The sequence below is a fragment of the Hemicordylus capensis genome, chromosome 3, assembly GCF_027244095.1.
Source record: "Hemicordylus capensis ecotype Gifberg chromosome 3, rHemCap1.1.pri, whole genome shotgun sequence".
NCBI lineage: Eukaryota > Metazoa > Chordata > Lepidosauria > Squamata > Cordylidae > Hemicordylus > Hemicordylus capensis.
The window spans coordinates 307883490-307901546 of record NC_069659.1 but is presented as its reverse complement, the minus strand read 5'-3'; the positions used below and the strand labels follow the sequence as shown (position 1 = coordinate 307901546).

At 44.1% G+C, this 18057-nt stretch overlaps 1 protein-coding gene across 4 annotated transcripts in view; it reads left to right on the top strand.

Moving 5' to 3' along the window:
- The first annotated feature begins 4125 nt into the window (after positions 1-4125).
- LOC128352118 (uncharacterized) overlaps positions 4126-18057 on the top strand; it is a 91080-nt gene continuing 77148 nt past the window's right edge. For 3 of the 4 annotated variants that reach the window (XM_053312374.1, XM_053312373.1, XM_053312375.1), the window contains exon 1: positions 9205-12104. In XM_053312374.1, coding sequence (XP_053168349.1) covers positions 11790-12104 — 315 coding nt within the window. In that variant the 5' untranslated portion in view covers positions 9205-11789. Of the gene's footprint in view, positions 4211-9204; positions 12105-18057 lie in introns of those variants that run through there. The other variant, XR_008320213.1, reaches the window with a different exon arrangement.

The window sequence follows — 18057 nt, the reverse complement described above, 5'->3', positions numbered from 1 at the left end:
TAGATTTAGATTTTCATGATTTCAGTATGACTAAGAACAATTCTTTCTCCCTCCCACCAGAGGCAACTAAAGGGCACTGCTGGTAGAATGTAGACTTAAGCCACACATAAAGGCTATATTCTTACAACTGCTGGGCGGGTGGATGGGCAGTGGCGGGGGGAGGCTGTTCTGAATTTACCTTCCCCCCAGATGATCCTCCCTCGATGGGACGCATGGATCACACTCCCACATGATCCACACTGTTTGGAGAAGTGCACTGTTTGGAGCAGTGCAGATCTCTGGAGGCAGGGACAATGTGTCGTGGCATCTGGATATCCCACAATGCAATGCACAGTGATCATGGTGCATTGTGGGAATCCCCCAGGAGTTGGATGCTCTAGGCACCTGACTCTGGGTACACATGACCCTGGTGCCAGGGTTAAGGGCACACTTGTGTCCTTAACCCTGGCTAAAGGGTAAGGCTGGGCAGGAGTGCCAGGATCAGGAATGATCCTGATGCTGCACACAAGCAGCCTAGCCCAGGTTGCTTGCGTGAATAGCCTTATAATGAGCATCTTCTTCAATCTCACTTCTAGTTCCCATTAGGCTAGTTCCCATAACTATATTTTCCTGTACATATGCATCACAATTCAGGCACCAGGATTGGAACATAAGAACACAGGAAAATGCCTTATACCAACTCAGAGCATTGGACATCTAGCCCACTATTGTCTACAATGACTGGCAGTGGTTCTCCAAGGTTTCAGGCAGGAGTCTCTCCATCCCTACTTGGAGATGCCAGGAATTGAAACCAAGTTGTTTTGCATGCAAGTAGATATCTACGGCCCCATCCCCTAAGGGGATCCACTGAGGGGATCTTACAGCAGACAGCACTTATATGTAATCATTCAAACATGTAGTCACCCCTCCAAAAAAAAATCAGGACAGACCCTACTTAACAAAGGAGGCAGTTCACTTTCACTATCACAAAATCAGTCTCCCCCCCCCACCACAAATTGTGTGGGGAAACCTTGCTGTGAATTAAAGTGATATTAACAGCATTCAAGTTCAATTAAGCCTGGTTATGATCACACTCTTAACCAGCAAATGGCAGTTGGGTAATGGCAAATGTAACCTAAGTAATTAGTGCGGAACAATTAGAAATGCTTTAGCTTTCCCCTGAACATCTAAGCCAGAGGAAGAACATTACATGACTTGAAAGTTTGCTTCCAGCATTTAAAAACACTCAGCCTTAGCAGAGGTATTTTTGTTGCTGTTCCCAAGTAATGTGCTTACAATTGGAGGGGCATATGGCTGTTTACCACAACAGGTTTTTGTTCCATAGAGCTGTATGCAGGAGGATCTGTTTCCTCTGTCTCCGAGTTGCGGGCTGTTTTGTTTGATCAGTCTCAGATGAATGGCTATGGTGCACTCAGGCTGCCTGTGCTTCTTCAAGGCTTTCTCGCTGGGGCCTCTGTTTTGATTTCACACTTTGTCCATTTATAGGCAGGCAATAGCTCAGTGAAATGAAATGGCTCCCCTGAGAATCTCTCTCTGTGGGGCATGTTTCTGACGAGCAGAATAATGTTCTTGATGCTATTTGTTCTTTAAGATGTTCACATGGGGAAGAAGGTGAAGACCCTGGGCTCCAATATTTTTCACTTGTCTCCTTACCTTTCATTTTACCTTTTACATCTTGTCTTTCATCATTAGGCAGCAATGCCACCCAACCACACTGTGGCTGAAACACAATGCATTATTCTTGAGTGTTTTTCTTTTTTAACCCCAGTTGGCACTTCCTGTACTTCATGTCAAAGATACAAAGGAAAACAGGTCTGGACTAACCAAAAGAAGTATATGGTTTTTGTTTTTGTTTTACATTCCTTTGATAATCTAATGTTGTTTTGAGTATTTACCCCAATAACATATACAGCGCAGGAAAAGATTATTGTCCCACTGAAACTTGCCCTGATTAACCCCGAGTGATCTAATCAACTAATCTATCATCACTGCTAACTTGAAAGTTCAGGTAGTGACTGTGGGCTCCAATTCCTTCTACAAATACAAGCCTACTTCTCCTTTGAACTGAACAACGTTTTTTATTTTTATTCCTGTGAGTGACAATTTGTTTCATGGTTCAGTGACCCTGGGTATAAATAAATGTCAGCTAACGACACAGCTTGGCCCCATGCTTGCTGCCAATTTACAGCCTCTTGTGTGTGCACAAATAATAGCACTGAAAAAAATTGTCCTGGCATAAGGGAAAATGGCAGTCCACCATACAGGTGTCAGTGGGAGAAAGTCGGGGCCAGAACAATTCCATGCAGGATGTGGTGCAGCAAACATAAACGAAGTAGAACTGAGAAGTCAGGCAAGCACAGTGACCCAAAAGTTGGGCTGAACAGACATCTTAAGACCAGCTCATTAGGTCACTTAAACCAGTGCACAGCAAGAAGAACAATGGCTGACATCCTGACCAATGAAAAACTAGTGCAACGGGAGAAAAACCAGAGTAGCACCAGTGATGCTGAAGAGTTCCAGACTAATTTTGCATGTGTGTGTGTGTAAACTTCAACAACCTCCTTCCCCCCCACCACAAAATTTGTACCCGTGGGCTGCGTGACCCTTGGGGACAATATTTTCAGGTGGCACAGAAAGCATCCTGGGTAAGGGGAGGTTGTTGAAAGTTGCCCTCACCACTGAGCCAGTAGTGGAGTGGAGTGAGTTGAACTTTTCAAAAGCACTGGTTCTTCTCCCAGTGCTCCAGTGCTGCATTGATCAGGATGTCAGCCAATGTGGAAAACAAACTGAGGGATGGCAGACATGCTACATTTGCCATGGAAATGCTGCTGAAAATGGTCTTATCTGGGCTATACTGAGTAGTTAATTATGTGGATTGCCAGCATCACACTGCAAGTTTCCATACCCTAACTTCATATTCTCAGAAGCCATGATTGAGAGCATATAGACCACTTTAGTGGCAAACCAGATAGAAAGTAATGCTTTATGGCCAGGACAAGTATCAGTTGCCACAGGCAGTGCAGAATGTTCTACCATGAGGTTAATATAACAAGGGCTCAAATTCTCCCTATAGAGACTGTGAGGATTACAGCTGTATACTCTTCAGTACATAGGAGTTCCAAGCAAATGATGGCTAGGCCAAGTAATTTCGATTTTATTGTCTTCGCTTCAGAGGATGCTGGTGCATTTGTTGTAGTGTCTTTGGCTGGCCTGCTGGGCTTCATGGATCTCACTCAAATAATTAGTGAGATTAAAAGAATTGCTTGGTACCTACAAAGAAAAATAGTTAGTCCTGTCCAAGAAGGGCTCTTTCTGGAAGCTCCTGGCATGAGGATCAGCAATTGATGCAAACATGTTTTATTGACTGTATGATTTCTAGTAGTATTCTTTTGCTTGTTTACCCCTGCTAACTGGGCAAAGAGGCACCTTTTACCGTGGTGATTCTCTATTTAGCAGGGAGAGAGTAACTGGCCCTATCCACCCCCAGCACAGTACTTCCAGTGACTGTTGCTGGTGTGTGTCTTATGTTTCTTTTTAGAATGTGAGCCCTTTGGGGACAGGGAGCCATCTTATTTGTTATTTCTCTATGTAAACCGCCCTGAGCCATTTTTGGAAGGGCGGAATAGAAATCAAATGATGATGATGATGATGATGATGATGATGATGTTCAACTGTGCTTGGAGCTCTATGGAGCAGCATTTCATATGTACTTTAGTATTTGTAATAACTTGTTGGAATTTAACCTTGTGTGCCTTAGTCATTTGACATAAGAGAGACACTAAGGTAGTCCTCATGACTGGCCACAGCACGGTAGGAGTGGGAAAACCCAGGTAGAGAGGTTTGTGTGGAGCCTTGGGACCTGCTCCTACCCTACTGCTCCAGAGCAGGGCTACCCTGTTCATAAACCTTCGATTAAACCAAGGTAATAGGGGAAAAGCTCCATCTTACCTCAACAGCCCCGATCATGTGTATTTTCAGCTTGGTTTGCAGCAGCTCCTGGCAACCCAACTGGCTCTCCACCATAGAGTGCCACCTACAGAGTGGCCAGGAAACTGGGAACTGTTACATTGATGTGGGCAGCCTCTCCACTGCCCACACAATGCATTGTGGGATACCAGAGGACTTCCTCCTCCAGATCCCTTAAGCAGCAATCATGCCACACCACGCAGCATTATGGAGTGCTGGAGACACAATGCTTGTGTGGGAGAAGGTAAGTATACTCCTGCATTCCCCCCAGTCCTCCCTAGTTCCAAGGATTTTGGTCGTGTGAACGACCTTATTTTGTTGTTATGTAAAGTTCAAGGTCTGATTTTCAAAATCCTTTTACTGTTCTTATTTATATTGCATATTTAACACAACATTTTTTCAAAGAATGTTAGGCCATCAAAACAGAATAGTATAATACCAATACGACTGCTGCTGAAAGCTTTTCTCTAGTCCTCACTAAGACAAAACAACTTCCAGAATTTTCAGTAGGTCATTTCCACATCTTTCTGAAGTTTCTCAAAAGTTTGTGTGATTAGTTGCTTAAAAATCTCCATTATTCCTTCCTTGCTTTCCTGCGATAGAAGTCAATAGAAATCAACTTAGACAAAGAGAACTGGATAGGGATGTACATGAATTGCTGGGGTAGGGGTGGGAAGTGGTGAATGGGACCTTTAAAAGAGAGTAGAGTATGTCCTTACCTGATTTCTGACACCCCATGCAGCTTCCTGTTGTGATGGCACTCCCCCCAACAACCCACACATGGCACCAGCATGCACATGGCCTCCGCACATGCACGGAAACAATTTGTGTTGTCAGCAACACCATGACCGGAGCAGTGGAGAGCAGGTAAGGACATGCTCTACTCCCACTCACCACCACCACCACCCCCGGCGGTGCCAAAATGGTTCTGCTCTCGTCCAAACCGGTTCCGTGCTGAACCTGTGCTTGAGCCTCGGTTCGTGCACATGCCTAGAACTGCATGTTTCTAGAAATTCATGTTTCCCATTTACCCCATGAAGGGCTGGCTGTATATTTGAGGGAGGCCTTGGCAATGTAACCTCTGGTGAGCCCCCACTCACCTGTGTGGGACCCTTCTCCTTATGATGGTGGTGGACAAGATTTCATTCATTCCCAGTGGGCCAGCAACAACAGTGTTCTGTTTGGCAGCTACTGTCTCCATGACTTTATTTTTACCAGCAATGTGTTACATAGTGAGGAACTTCACACGATCAGTGTGAAGAGCTGTCAGGGTTTGTGTGGGGAGCCTGGAGGGGTGGCAGGGATTGGGGGCTGCGTGGCCCCCGGAAGTCCCAGGATGCCCGAGGTCGGGAGGCTTGTTGGAGCCTCCCAGTGGGGGTCTCCCCAAGAGTCATTGCAACACAAAACCGTGCCGTGGCATCTCACGACCGCAAAAACACAGAGTTAGTGCTCCATTAACCTCGTTTAAGGGCAGGGGTTCCTAGGCGGGCTAGCCGCCATGGAACCACTGGGCTTGTGGGCGAACCTGGTGGTTCCAACAATCACTGGAAAGTGGGCTAAGCTCCCTTAGCCCATTTTCCAGTGATTGTGAGAATAGCCTCAGTGTCACAACTATACATAGGGTATTGTGAGAGGAAAATAACATGGGGCGGCGGGACAGCAGTCACTGGTTAGAAAGCAGTTGCTGATCCATCAACCATGAAAGAATCCCATACTGCCACCTTAGTAAGGTGAGGAGGGACCACACAGCGAGTTGCTGACTGGACCCATTTCTGCTGGGGGACCAGGACATGTTTCAGCAGTTGGTCTCCTGGGCACTGAGACTTTGGCAGCTGCCTAAGGGTGATTCTGCTGATGCTGACCAAAGTTCAATAGTACTTATTGCAGATAAGGATTGCAGCCTCTGAGTAGATGCTTTTTGTACATCACAGAGGATATTCTGGTTTATTGATTCTGCTAAGGATTAGATCAGGGGTTCCCAAACTGTGGTAATCCAGATGTCGCTGAACTCCAACTCAGCAAGGTCTGGAGTACCACAGCTTGTGAACCCCTGGATTAGACATTCAGACCACCAAAATAGACAATACTGGTTGAGATTACTATCATACAAAAAGCTTTGTTGGTACAAACATGCAATCTGTCAGGAGTTCTTTGAAGAAGTTCTGCTATGACAGAAGGGAGAGAGCCCACCCCACCCCCAACTACCACCACCCCCAGTCAGGAGACTTGCTTCTGTCATTATGGGTCTCCGTTGGAGATCCAACATGTCTGTTGGTCCCCCTTGCTGCTCTCTCCTTCTTCCCAGCCCTCTGCCTGGGGACAGGGATCAGGCTGTACAGGCTACACATAAGAACATAGGAATCTGTCTTATTCTGAGTCAGACCATTGGTCCATCTAGCTCAGTATCATCTACACAGACTGGCAGTGGCTTCTCCAAGGCTGCAAGCAGGAGTTTCTCTCAGCCCTATCTTGGAGATACCAGGGAGCAAACCTTCTGCATGCAAGCATGCAGATGCTTTTGCCAGAGCAGCCCCATCCCCTAAGAGAACATCTTACCGCGCTCACATATAGTCTCCCATTCAAATTCAAACCAGAGTGGACCCTGCTTAGCAATGGGGACAATTCATGCAAGATCAGATTTCCTCCCATAATCTTGATCTTAACTCCAAAGAGAAAGCACACATACAGAAGGAGCTGCCTTCCGCAATTGCAATTTAATATGGACTCCCCCACCTTTAAAAAAAAAATATTCCATTTAGATCCTGTAAGTGGCACAGATGCTTCTAGGATTGGTAGGATTTTTGGGACTGTAGCAGCCATGGCTGGTTCATCACTTAATGACTGACACATGAGGTGGTGACTTGAATGTGTGAATATGCCATCACAGTCCAAATACCACAGACAGCTATTTTGCGTCTCCTGACTTTATATCAAACACTGTGTTTTTTAACAGAGCTGTTTCAGACACTGAACTGACGCATGAAGTTGTTGAGTAACCTAGTGATGAGAAATCAAAGGATGTATTTGCACATGTGAACTGTCCTGTAGTCTTAACTACTGAGGCCCATCTAGCTTTGAATAATACCGAATGGGAAATCCACATTTGGCAGGAACTCCAACAAAATTAATGGAATTTAGCTAGTTTATACTATGCTATGAAATGGCACCCTGTTTTTACTCTAGCACATGGCTATGTGTCATACTTGTAATATTCCAGCCAACCTGTTTTATATTTGCATAGTTGTTTATACTATATGCAATCACATCTCAGAGCTAGAATGCATTCTTAGGGCTTTTTTTTCCAGACATTTGGTTTGATGTGTTTTCTAATTTCTGGTCCTGGCACATCAAACATGGAACAACAGAAAGTAGCCTAGCCTTGAGAAAAGGAAATACATTCATGATGTAATCAGCAGAGCTGATATGTTTAGCTCTCTGTCATGGCCCTGTGGAGTTCATTGCTTCTTTAATCTTATTTTCATTCTGATACTCAGCACAAACTAATAAAGACAGGGGAAGAATTTAGGCAATACAGTTAAAAGAATAGATGAAAAGTGTGTGCTTGCGTGTCACAAAGTTTAAAGCATGTTTTAACAAAACAATGTAGGCTTCATGTTTGAAAAAAATCAGTAACACTTTAACCAGGCTGTACCTATCTGTGAATTAGGGTTATTTCCTGGTTGAGAGATTTTTTTGAGAGAGGTTGAGTGGGTTCAGGCAAACATTACTTGTGGGAATTATTCTTGCACTAGTTTATCCCACTATTTTCTGTCTATACAAAGCAGACATTGAGGCGGGTCTCACAATCTGTGAGACCCGCTTTTTAAAAAAACTGCGGGGAGAGCGGGCTAAGCCCGCTCTCCCTGCAGACGAGCGGGCAGGGAGCCCTGGGCGGCCGGATCGGCCGCCCACATGGTTGCTGGCTCCGTGACGAAGCCGGCGGGGGCTGGGGAACTCGGGGGCCACGTGGCCCCCGGAAGCCCCAGTCTGTTCTGCGCGAGTGCGCAGGGCATACTGGGGAGACCCCCGAGCCGGGAGGCTGCTTTTAAGCCTCCCGGTCAGGCGTCTACTTGTGAGTAGCCGCGGCACGGAGCCGCGGCGCGGCTACTCATGAGCAGATAGCCCGGGTTTGCGGAGCGCTCGCTCTGCAAACCCGGGCTAAGGGGCGGGCTACAGGAGCGGGTTAGCCGCTCCAGAACCACCAGGCTCGGCTGTGAGCGTGGTGGTTCTGACGATCCTCAAAAATCGGGCTAGGCTTTCCTAGCCCTATTTTTGTGATCATCAAAATAGCCCCACAGTGGGTTAATGTCACTCCCACTGTCTGCTCCACTTTCACAGCTTCCTAAAGTACTTAATATGTTCAAGTGCACAAAGTGATCTAGGATAACTGAGACTCCATACTTTTCAGAAGCTGAAATATGGATATGGTGCACTACTTGCCATGTGCATAAAAATCTGTCTTATAAAAGCCACTGAAGAAGACTACAAAGTCAAAACACATCTGGCTAGTAACTACTAATGGGTGATAATTAGAGCAACTCATAAATTACATCAATAAAAGAAGGGTATTCAAACATGCAGCCTAACCCAGGCAAGGGCAGCCTAACCTGGGTTCGGCTGCACATGTGAAGCATTGGGATCTGCACAGATCCCGGCACTGTCTGCCCACCTGACCCAGTTTTTAACCCTGGTCTTTTACTAAGGTTAAGGACACGAGTGCGTCCTTAACCTGGTGCAGGGTTGTGTGACTGCTTGGGTTGCTTGCAGCCTGAGCAGACACAGAGACGGGCGCCTAGAGAACCCTCATGGGAGAATCCCTCAGTGCACAGTGCTCAGTGTGTGATGCATTGTGGTATATGTGGAGGCCAGGATGCATCATCCCAGCCTCCGGAGATCTGTGCTGTCCTCTTCCTAATGCCGTTGAAGGACGATAAGTTCAGCACAGCCTTCCCGCTGCCTGCCTGCCTTCCCTCCCCACCTCCTGGTCATGTGAATACCCTTAAGGATTCTCAAGATAGCTTTCATAAAATAGCATATGTTGGCACCATGGAGATAATTGATTCATATTTATTTTAGATAACTTTAAAGGCAATGTTGGAAATGAGATTGATGATAATTGTTTTTAATATGTTCTGTTGACTGGAATTGTTTACATATCTTATATTAAACATATTTTATGTTATCCATATTATACCTTTGATCTTCTTATATATACAGGATTAGTTAGGATCAGGTTTACATTCCTTTGATGGTGTGCACATGCAGAAAGCAATACATTTTACTTTTTAAATTTAAGTGCTGTTGCTGAACAGCACACCTCCAGCGTACTAGACTTCCAGCTTACTGAATTTCTGCAACATTTTCACCTGCTTACCACCTACTTCTTTTAAAGCTCCCATTTTGCTTGGAGTCTAGGTTGATGAAATTAAGTGTTTCCTAGTTGTTTGGACTTGGTTGCTGAAGTCATAAATTACTTCCTGAAAATCTGGTCCCACTGTTTCTCTTTCCTCCTGCCCAGTCATCCCGCTCTAATAATTTAGCTGCATTCTTACACACAGTTTTCTGCAAGTAAGTCCCACTGAAGTTAATGGGACTTACATCTGAGTAAACATTCACCAGTTGTGCTGCTGGGATCATAATTTTAAACCTTTTATTTGTTCAGTCTTCAATTCCTGCTCTTTCATTCTTTTGATTACTGGGGTGCTGACAATAAGATTGATAGTGTAAATAGTATACTGCTTTTATTAATTTTTTCAGTCACGTTTGTGGGGGGGTTCAAGTCCCCACCTATGTAAGTAACCACTCCACTACAGGTTGTGCTATGGTGGTCCATTCCTTTTTCTACCTCCACAAAATTTTGTACTCTGTGCTCATGTTAAGAACATAAGAACAGCCCTGCTGGATCAGGCCCAAGGCCCATCTAGTCCAGTATCCTGTGTCACACAGTGACCCAGCAGATGCCCCTGAGAAGCTCACAGGCAAGACGTTGCTCTTTCTGTTGCTCCCCTGCAACTGGTATTTAGAGGCATCTTGCCTCAGAGGCTGGAGGTGGCCTATAGCCTCCAGATTAGTAACCATTGATAAGAATATAAGCCATTGATAAGAACACTAAAAAGTAAAAAAGTGATATTGAAAAAATACCCTTTTCCCCATAAATTGGATGGCTATTGTGGCCAACACCCCCCCCCCACACACACACAGACACAAAAAAAAAAAAAAAAAAAAAAAAAACCAAGAAAGAAGCAGGGGCTCTATGAACCCTCAGCAACATAACCCATAGGAATAATTCATCACCGTCAGGAAAGGCCCTAGTGCTTGTATACCAAAATAGAGCTGAGATCCCAGCTCTCTACCTCCAAGCCAGCACTTGGTGGGAGTGGATATTCCAGCTGATGTCAGCTTTGATGAGGCCAGTGAGTTTCAAGGTGGCAGCTGCAGTGCTTGATACAACTCCAGTGTACGAAAGAACTCTAGAGCTTCCAGTCCAATAAAAGCCATGGGTAGATGTAGGTTCTTATCTCTTTGACTAATGTGGTTATCATGCAAAACACATATGACACAACGGGATGGATGGGGTGTTTTAAAAAGTGGTAGAGCTCATGCTTTGTATACAGAAGGTCCTGGGATCATTCCATGACATCCCCAGAGGGTCCACCCGAGAAGGTTACTGGATCCTATAGGATTTCAGGAAGCCTTGGAGGGATTTAGTGTTGGCTCTGCTGGTGACCCTGTTGACACTCTGGTGGAGAACTGGAAAAATCAACTCACCAGGGCAGTGGATATGATCACTCCTAAGTGTCCTCTCTGACCCACTTTGAAATTGGCCCCTTGGTATACGGAAGAACTACGGAGGCTGAAGCGGCAAGATAGACAACTAGAGCACAAGTGGAGGAAGACTCAACTTGAATCGGACAGATTATTACATAGAGAGCATTTGAAGTCCTTTGCTGGGGTGATATGTGCGGCAAAGAAGCAGTTCTTTTCCTCTCGTATCGTGTTCAGAAGCTCACGTACAGCGGAGTTGTTCAGGATTGTGAAGGGGCAAATGTGAGCCCCTTCTCCCTTGAATCAGTACTTGAAACCGACAATTACTCTATGTGACCTTCCAAATGAGTTTTTTTGTGGACAAAATCTCTCGTATTTGGGTCAACTTAGATTCAAACTCCACAATTGTTAGGGATGCCGAGGTGTCCAGCAGTTCTCCTTATGTGATGACCATGGATCAGTTTCAGTTCATGACCCCTGAGGATGTGGACAAGTTGCTTGGAATGGTGTGGCCTACCACCTGCCCTCTTGATTCTTGCCCAACATGGCTTATAAAATCTAGCAAGGAAGCTGTTGTAGAGGGCCTTGTAAAAATCATAAATACTCTCTGAGGGAGGGCAGGATGCCTCCTTGTCTTAAGGAGACAATTATTAGACCATTTCTGAAGAAGCCTGCCTTGGATCCCTTAGAGTTAAGCAATTACAGGCCTGTCCCCAATCTTCCATGGCTGGGCAAGGTGATTGAGAAGGTGGTGGCCTCCCAGCTCCAGGCAGTCGTGGAGGAAACTGATCATCTAGATCCATTTCAAACTGGCTTTTGGGTGGGCTACCTTGTTCTGCCTGATGGATGATCTTCAACTGGGAATTGACAGAGGGAGTATGACTCTGTTGGTAATCTCTCAGCGGCTTTCAATATTATTGACCATAGTATACTTCTGGAATGTCTGAGGGGACTGGGGGTGGGAGGCACTGCTGTGCAGTGGTTCCGCTCCTACCTCACAGGCAGATGCCAGATGGTGTATCTTGGAGACTGTTGTTCTTCAAAATCTGAACTTTCGTATGGTGTCCCTCAGGGCTCCATATTGTCTCCAGTGTTGTTTATCGTCTTCATGGAACTGCTGGGAGAGATCATCAGGAGATTTGGTGCAGGATGTTATCAATATGCTGATGACACCCAAATCTATTTCTCCATGTCAACAGCATCAGGAGAAGTCTCTAAATGCCTGCCTGGAGGCAGTAATGGGCTGGAAAAGGGATAACAAACTGAGGCTGAATCCAGATAAGACAGACGTACTTATAGTTCAGGGTCGGAACTCAGGAGACTATTTTGATCCGTCGGTTCTGGATGGGCTCATGCTCCCCCAGAAGGAACAGGTATGCAGTCTGGGGGTGTTTCAGGATCCGAACCTCTCCTGGTGTCCCAGGTAGAGCCGGTGGCTAAATGTGCTTTTTATCAGCTTCGGCTGATATGCCAGCTGTATCTGTTTCTTGAGATGAACGACCTCAAAACGGTAGTACATATGCTGGTAACATCTAGGCTGTATTACTGTAATGCGCTCTATGTGGGGCTGCCTTTGTATATAGTCCGGAAACTGCATTTGTTTCAGAATGAGGCAGCCAGGTTGGTCTCTGGTCAACTAGGAGAGACCATATTACTCCTCTGTTGAAAGAACTATACTGGTTGCCAATAGGTTTCCGGGCAAAATACAAGGTGCTGGTTATTATCTATAAAGCCATAAACAGCTTAGGCCCTGGGTATTTAAGAGAATGTCTTCTTTGCCATGAGCCCCATTGCCTGTTAAGATAATCTGGAGAGGTTCATCTGGGGTTGCTGCCAACTCGTCTGGCAGCTACTCGGGAACGGGCCTTCTCCGTTGCAGCCCCTGGACTTTGGAATGCGCTCCCTGTTGAGATAAGAGCTTCCCCATCTCTGGCAACTTTTAAAAAGGCACTGAAGGCACATTCATTCACCCTGGCTTTTTATTAGATCTATGGTTCTAATTTTTTTTTAAAAAAATAAATGTTTTTTTAAAATACTGGATTTGAAATGTTTTAAAATTTCTAATGTTTTAAATTATTTTAATTGTTAAGTGATTTGATGTTTTAAATTATTTTAATTGTAAACTGCCCAGAGACATAAGTTTTGGGTGGTATAGAAATGTAATAAATAAATAAAATATCTCCAGTCTTTGGCCACTGTAGTTGGGGATGATGGGAGTTGTAGTCCAAAAACAGCAAGTTGCCCAAGACTGCTAATTCTACACTACTGCTTTTTTATTACTGCAATTCATTTCAGAGGGACTATCATAGGAAAATTTCCCATTAGATTTTTCTTTGTGTTTTGAATTCCTATGTCCATTTCTCTAAAGCTGCCTGAATCACAAGAAGCAACTGCATAGTATGCTGAACAGGAGGAATAATATAATTTAGCGAATATTAGTGTAGCAGTTTCCTAAATTGAAGATTTTTTGTGGAACATATTTTTAATGAGTCTGTTTTTATTATCATCTTGATCTAATTTTACATTCCAAAAAACTTGCAGAAACTGCTTGGAAATATTTAGGAAAAACTACAGCAGCAAATAACAACAAACAATCGGATTGTTCTAATTCGCTGCAAGGAAGAGGAACTGATGTCAAGGCTGATTATGCTCTTTTATGAAAGAATAAAAATAACAAATGTAACATCCTTTTTCCAATAAAGCTAAGAATAAAAACATAAACACAAAGCTTCAGCCAGCTATTTAGTCATCCAGCCAATCATGAAAACCCTGGGATCCATCTGAAAGGTTTAAGACACCTGCTGTTGGAAATCTGAAAATTTTAAGATGGTATGCACTACCCCCAAAGAGAAATCACTGAGTTGTAATCATCATTGGATTCACTAAGACTGGGTTCACTATGTTCCAATTAATTCTGGTGGAGTAGATGTTTTATCAGACACTTCTCCCTCATTTAAAACTGTTGGAAACAGATGTATGACAAATTCAAACCAGTTTTGTTGTTTTGATCTCCACAATGTCCAAGATACTTTTCAAGTCACATGCAGATGGCCACATGTGGCTCCCATTGACTTCAATGGTTGCTATGTGTGTGCATCTACGGGCACAACATTTGTCCAGTTTTAGTGGCCGTGAGAGATTTGATTTGGGTTTCACATCATATTAAATACAGACATGTTGCTTTTAACTCTTTAAAAAAAAAACCCTGACTCATAAATACAATTAATGACCTAACCATAAGCCATGTAAACACAGTGTTCCAAAACTACAAATTTTGAGGTCAAGTTTAATAGAAGCATAAGTTGTGGTGTACATTACAGTTAAAGGGGGGAAAGGGCAAACATTCCTATGAGTAAATTATTTAATACAGATGCTATATGAATGCAACTCTTCAGGGTATTAGGCTGACTGGGTTGATATAAAAACCCCAGGATTCTGACTGTCTAAGCATTTGATGAGGAACAATTTAACAGAAACCATTTAAACCATTATTTCATCTCTGCACAAAGGAAACACCTAAAAATGGGAGAAGCTTCAAAACATCAAAAGACTGCATCTGAATTTGTATTATTTTTCAAGGCGTAGCTAGGCTCAGACACAATAGGCTGGTCACACAATGATCAAAATCAGTATAGAAGGCAGGCTACCCTGGTTTGCATGATCGTGTGAACTCACATAAATCCCTCCAGCCCAGGCTGCTCGATGTAAGTAAACCAGACTTCCTACCCTGCTCTTAACCAGAGCTCTCCTACCTTGATTTTCTAATTGTGTGAATCCACTCATCTCTTCTACCCAGCCACCAGAACCCAGCAGGCCCTTCCTCACATGGAAACAATGGAGAGCTGTGAGGAGCTACCATCCATGGGTGCCACTCTGCAAAGCACACTCTATGGTTCTTAAGCTGGACAACTTGAGCAGGACTGGGTTTGCCTCCTACTCCTTCTCGACCAATCAGAGGGCAGCTATTGATGTCATGAAGCTTTCTAGTCCACTGGCAGCACAAAGCATGCTGGGAAGGTCTGCAAAGCCTCTGGGGACTTTCTATACTCTCAGCTTGCAGTTTTTAAAATGGACACCATACATGGCTTAATTGTGTGTTTCCTGGGTTTGCTGACCCAAACTGAGGTTCTGGTTGTGTGCTGCGAAAGTGGTAGGAGCTCTCCAGCGCACCCCCAAATGGATGTGAGAACAGGCCTGATATCTTGTAATAGGATGCAGTTCCAACTGAAACTCCTGTGGGAACACTGAACATGGGAAGTGGAGGTAACTCAGAGCACATTCTTTGTATGCAGGTCCAGGATCAAGCCCTGGCTTCTTCAGGTAGGGCTGAGAAATATGCCAGTCTGAAGCCCCAGAGGGGCTCAGACAAACAATACCGGACCAGTGGTCTGACTTGGTATATGGCAGCATAAGATGTTCATATATCTTCACAGTTATGAGCTTAACTGGTTTGTGTTATATATATATATATATATAGCTTGACATTTCAGACTTACTCTACAATAGTGTAATGAACAAAGGTACAAGAAGGTCTGGTTTCAAACTCCTAGATGTTGGAGGTGTAATATGTATGAAGCAATACTCAGAGAAGGGCAAAATACACAGAAAAAGTAATTTAGATCCAAAATACCTGAGAAAATGTATTTTAGATACAAAATACTTGGTAAACAACCAATAACAATACAAAATAATATTTTAAAATACGTCTTAAAATACAAAATACAATGCCTGAACAAAGGAAACAATTTTGAGATGTTTGTTACTTATCCAAAGTTGTTTCCATTTCCTTTAAGCATTACAAGTTTTTCAAAGATTAAATCACTCAGGTTGTACCTCCTGGGGCTGTGAATCATCCCAGCAAAGGAAAACAACTGTTCTACAGGACCGCTTGATGTTCGACCAGTATTATATCTAAAAAATAGCTGTTGGACAATGGGATACCCATCCAACATACTAATGTGAATAATCATATTTTGTTATTGCTCTCAACAAATTCCTAACACTCAATTCGATCAATAATTTAAAAAACAGGGGTGTAGACTTCTCAATTTCAGAGGTGGTGGGGGGAGCACAGGGTACATTGGAGGAGAGGTTTTGTGGTAGCAAGCATGAATTCTCCCTTTTGCTAAGCAGAGACCACCCTGGTTTGCATTTGAATGAGAGATTGCATGTGTGAGCACTGTAAGATGTTCCCCATAGGGCAGGCCTACTCAACAGCCCAACCCCACATCAGCTGTTTTTGGACTACAACTCCCATAATCCCCAAGCACAGTAGCCAATAGCCAGGGATTATAGGAGTTGTAGGCCATCATCTGCAGGAGGGCCGAAGTTGAGCAGGCCTGCCTTCGGGGATGGGACCGCTTTGGGAAGAACACCTGCATGCTTGCATGCAGAAGGTTCCAGGTGTCCTCCCCTCCCTGGTAGCAACAGGGCTGAGAGAATCTCCTGCCTGAAATTTTGGAGAAGCTGCTGCTGCCAGTCTGTGTAGAAAATATTGAGCTAGATGGACCACGGGTTTGACTCAGTATAGAGCAACTTCCTATGTTCCTATGGCTAAATCCAGTCCCCAGGACAGGCACAGGTGTATTCATCTATATGTATTCATTATTTATATTTCTTCATCAACAATTGATCACATAGTTTTAAAAATGGAATATACTTTTCACTCAGTAAATTGAAGCCCACAATATAAAATAAAAATCAAGTAACTTTTTACATGAATTAAATGAATCCTCCGGTAGAGCTGCACCAGTTCCTGTAAGACAAAGCTAACATCAAAATCTTCCCTGTTCTATCTAGAAGCAGGGTGAATGCAAAATATAGCTAAAATGCCTTCTTTGGAGCATGTAGCTGGAGCGGGCACATAGGGAAACAGAATGGAGCACGCTTCCAGCCAGATCAAGTTTAAAACAATCAAAAGCTAGTTTATTTAAGTAAATATAAAAATTGGACAGTTCACAGGCAACCAAAATGGTAGAAATGCATGTGAGATACCTTTCTTCCTAACTGGTGTTAGACAGGAGGCTTGGTAGCTCTTCGGTCTCAAATTGCAGTTCAGAGAACAAAAGCTTGCATTGTGATGAAGTCTGCACATTCCCAGGAGCCATGCAGCCTGGCTCAGCTAACAAAGCTAAACACACACCAAAGTAGCATGTTGGAAACGGCAACCTCAGAAATCCTTTCCCCTCACCTAATTTGAGATTAACTATCCCCTATTGGAGATAGACAAAACAATCAAAAGCTTAATGTTTCTCCCTCAAGGTAGAGTTTTCCATACAATAGGAAGAAGATTCCTGACAACCAAGCGAAAGACAATAAATCCACAAAAGTGGTGGGCGTGGGCCCAGGCCAAAACTGGCTTTTGGAAGTGAGTGGAGTTTTGATATGAAACTGGAATGTGTTCTTAAGACAAAGGCCCATTCTGTCACACAAACCCCACCTGTGGGGAAAGTGTTCTGCTGCTGAACACTGCTGAAAATGGAACACACAACATCCGAAAGATCAGGGTGGCTTAAACATCACCAGTGTGTTTTGTGGAATACTAGACTCTTAACTCATCATGTAGCCTACATAGCCAAGCCTATGGTGCATACTAGGAATAGCACAACAAAGTACAAAACACACACAGGATCAGATCTCCAAACACTCCCATAAATTGAACATGCAAAAAACATAGCAAACCATTTTCAGGAATCTAGCATGGCAGATATAAGCATTTCTCTTATTCCTATAAGGCTGTGTGTAGCCAGCTCCAGGCACCTCAGAGGCAAGATGCCTCCAAATACCAGCTGCAGGGGAGCAACAGCAAGAGAGAGGGCATGCCCTCACCTCTTACTTGTGGGCTTCTCAGAGATATCTGGTGGGCCGCTGTGTGAAGCAGGATGCTGGACTAGATGGGCACTGGACCATACACATAGGAAACATAGGACCTTTTCCCAGCCACGCAAGCATAAGTATTCTCCATTTCTCTCCCCTTTGCAATTAGGAAGCAAATTAAAATCTCTCATTCTCTCCCCCACCACAACCCTACAAAAGAATACAGTACCCAGGATGGAACAGCCCCCCCCCCCATCCCCCAAATACCTAACAAACAGTGTAGCTGCTGGCTGGGAATAAGACCTTGATTATTCAAAATCACAAAAAGCCCAAAGTGTTTGCAAAGGGTTTTTTAAGAAGATAAAATAATTAATTACCTCTTGCCCTCCTAACTGCACTTTGCTGATTGCTGTCCTGTAGACTAGGTTCGAACTCAAACCAAACCAAAGTGGGTTGGGGGGCAAGGCACCTTGTGCCACAACTCCCTCCAGCAGCCCCAAATTGGTGGGA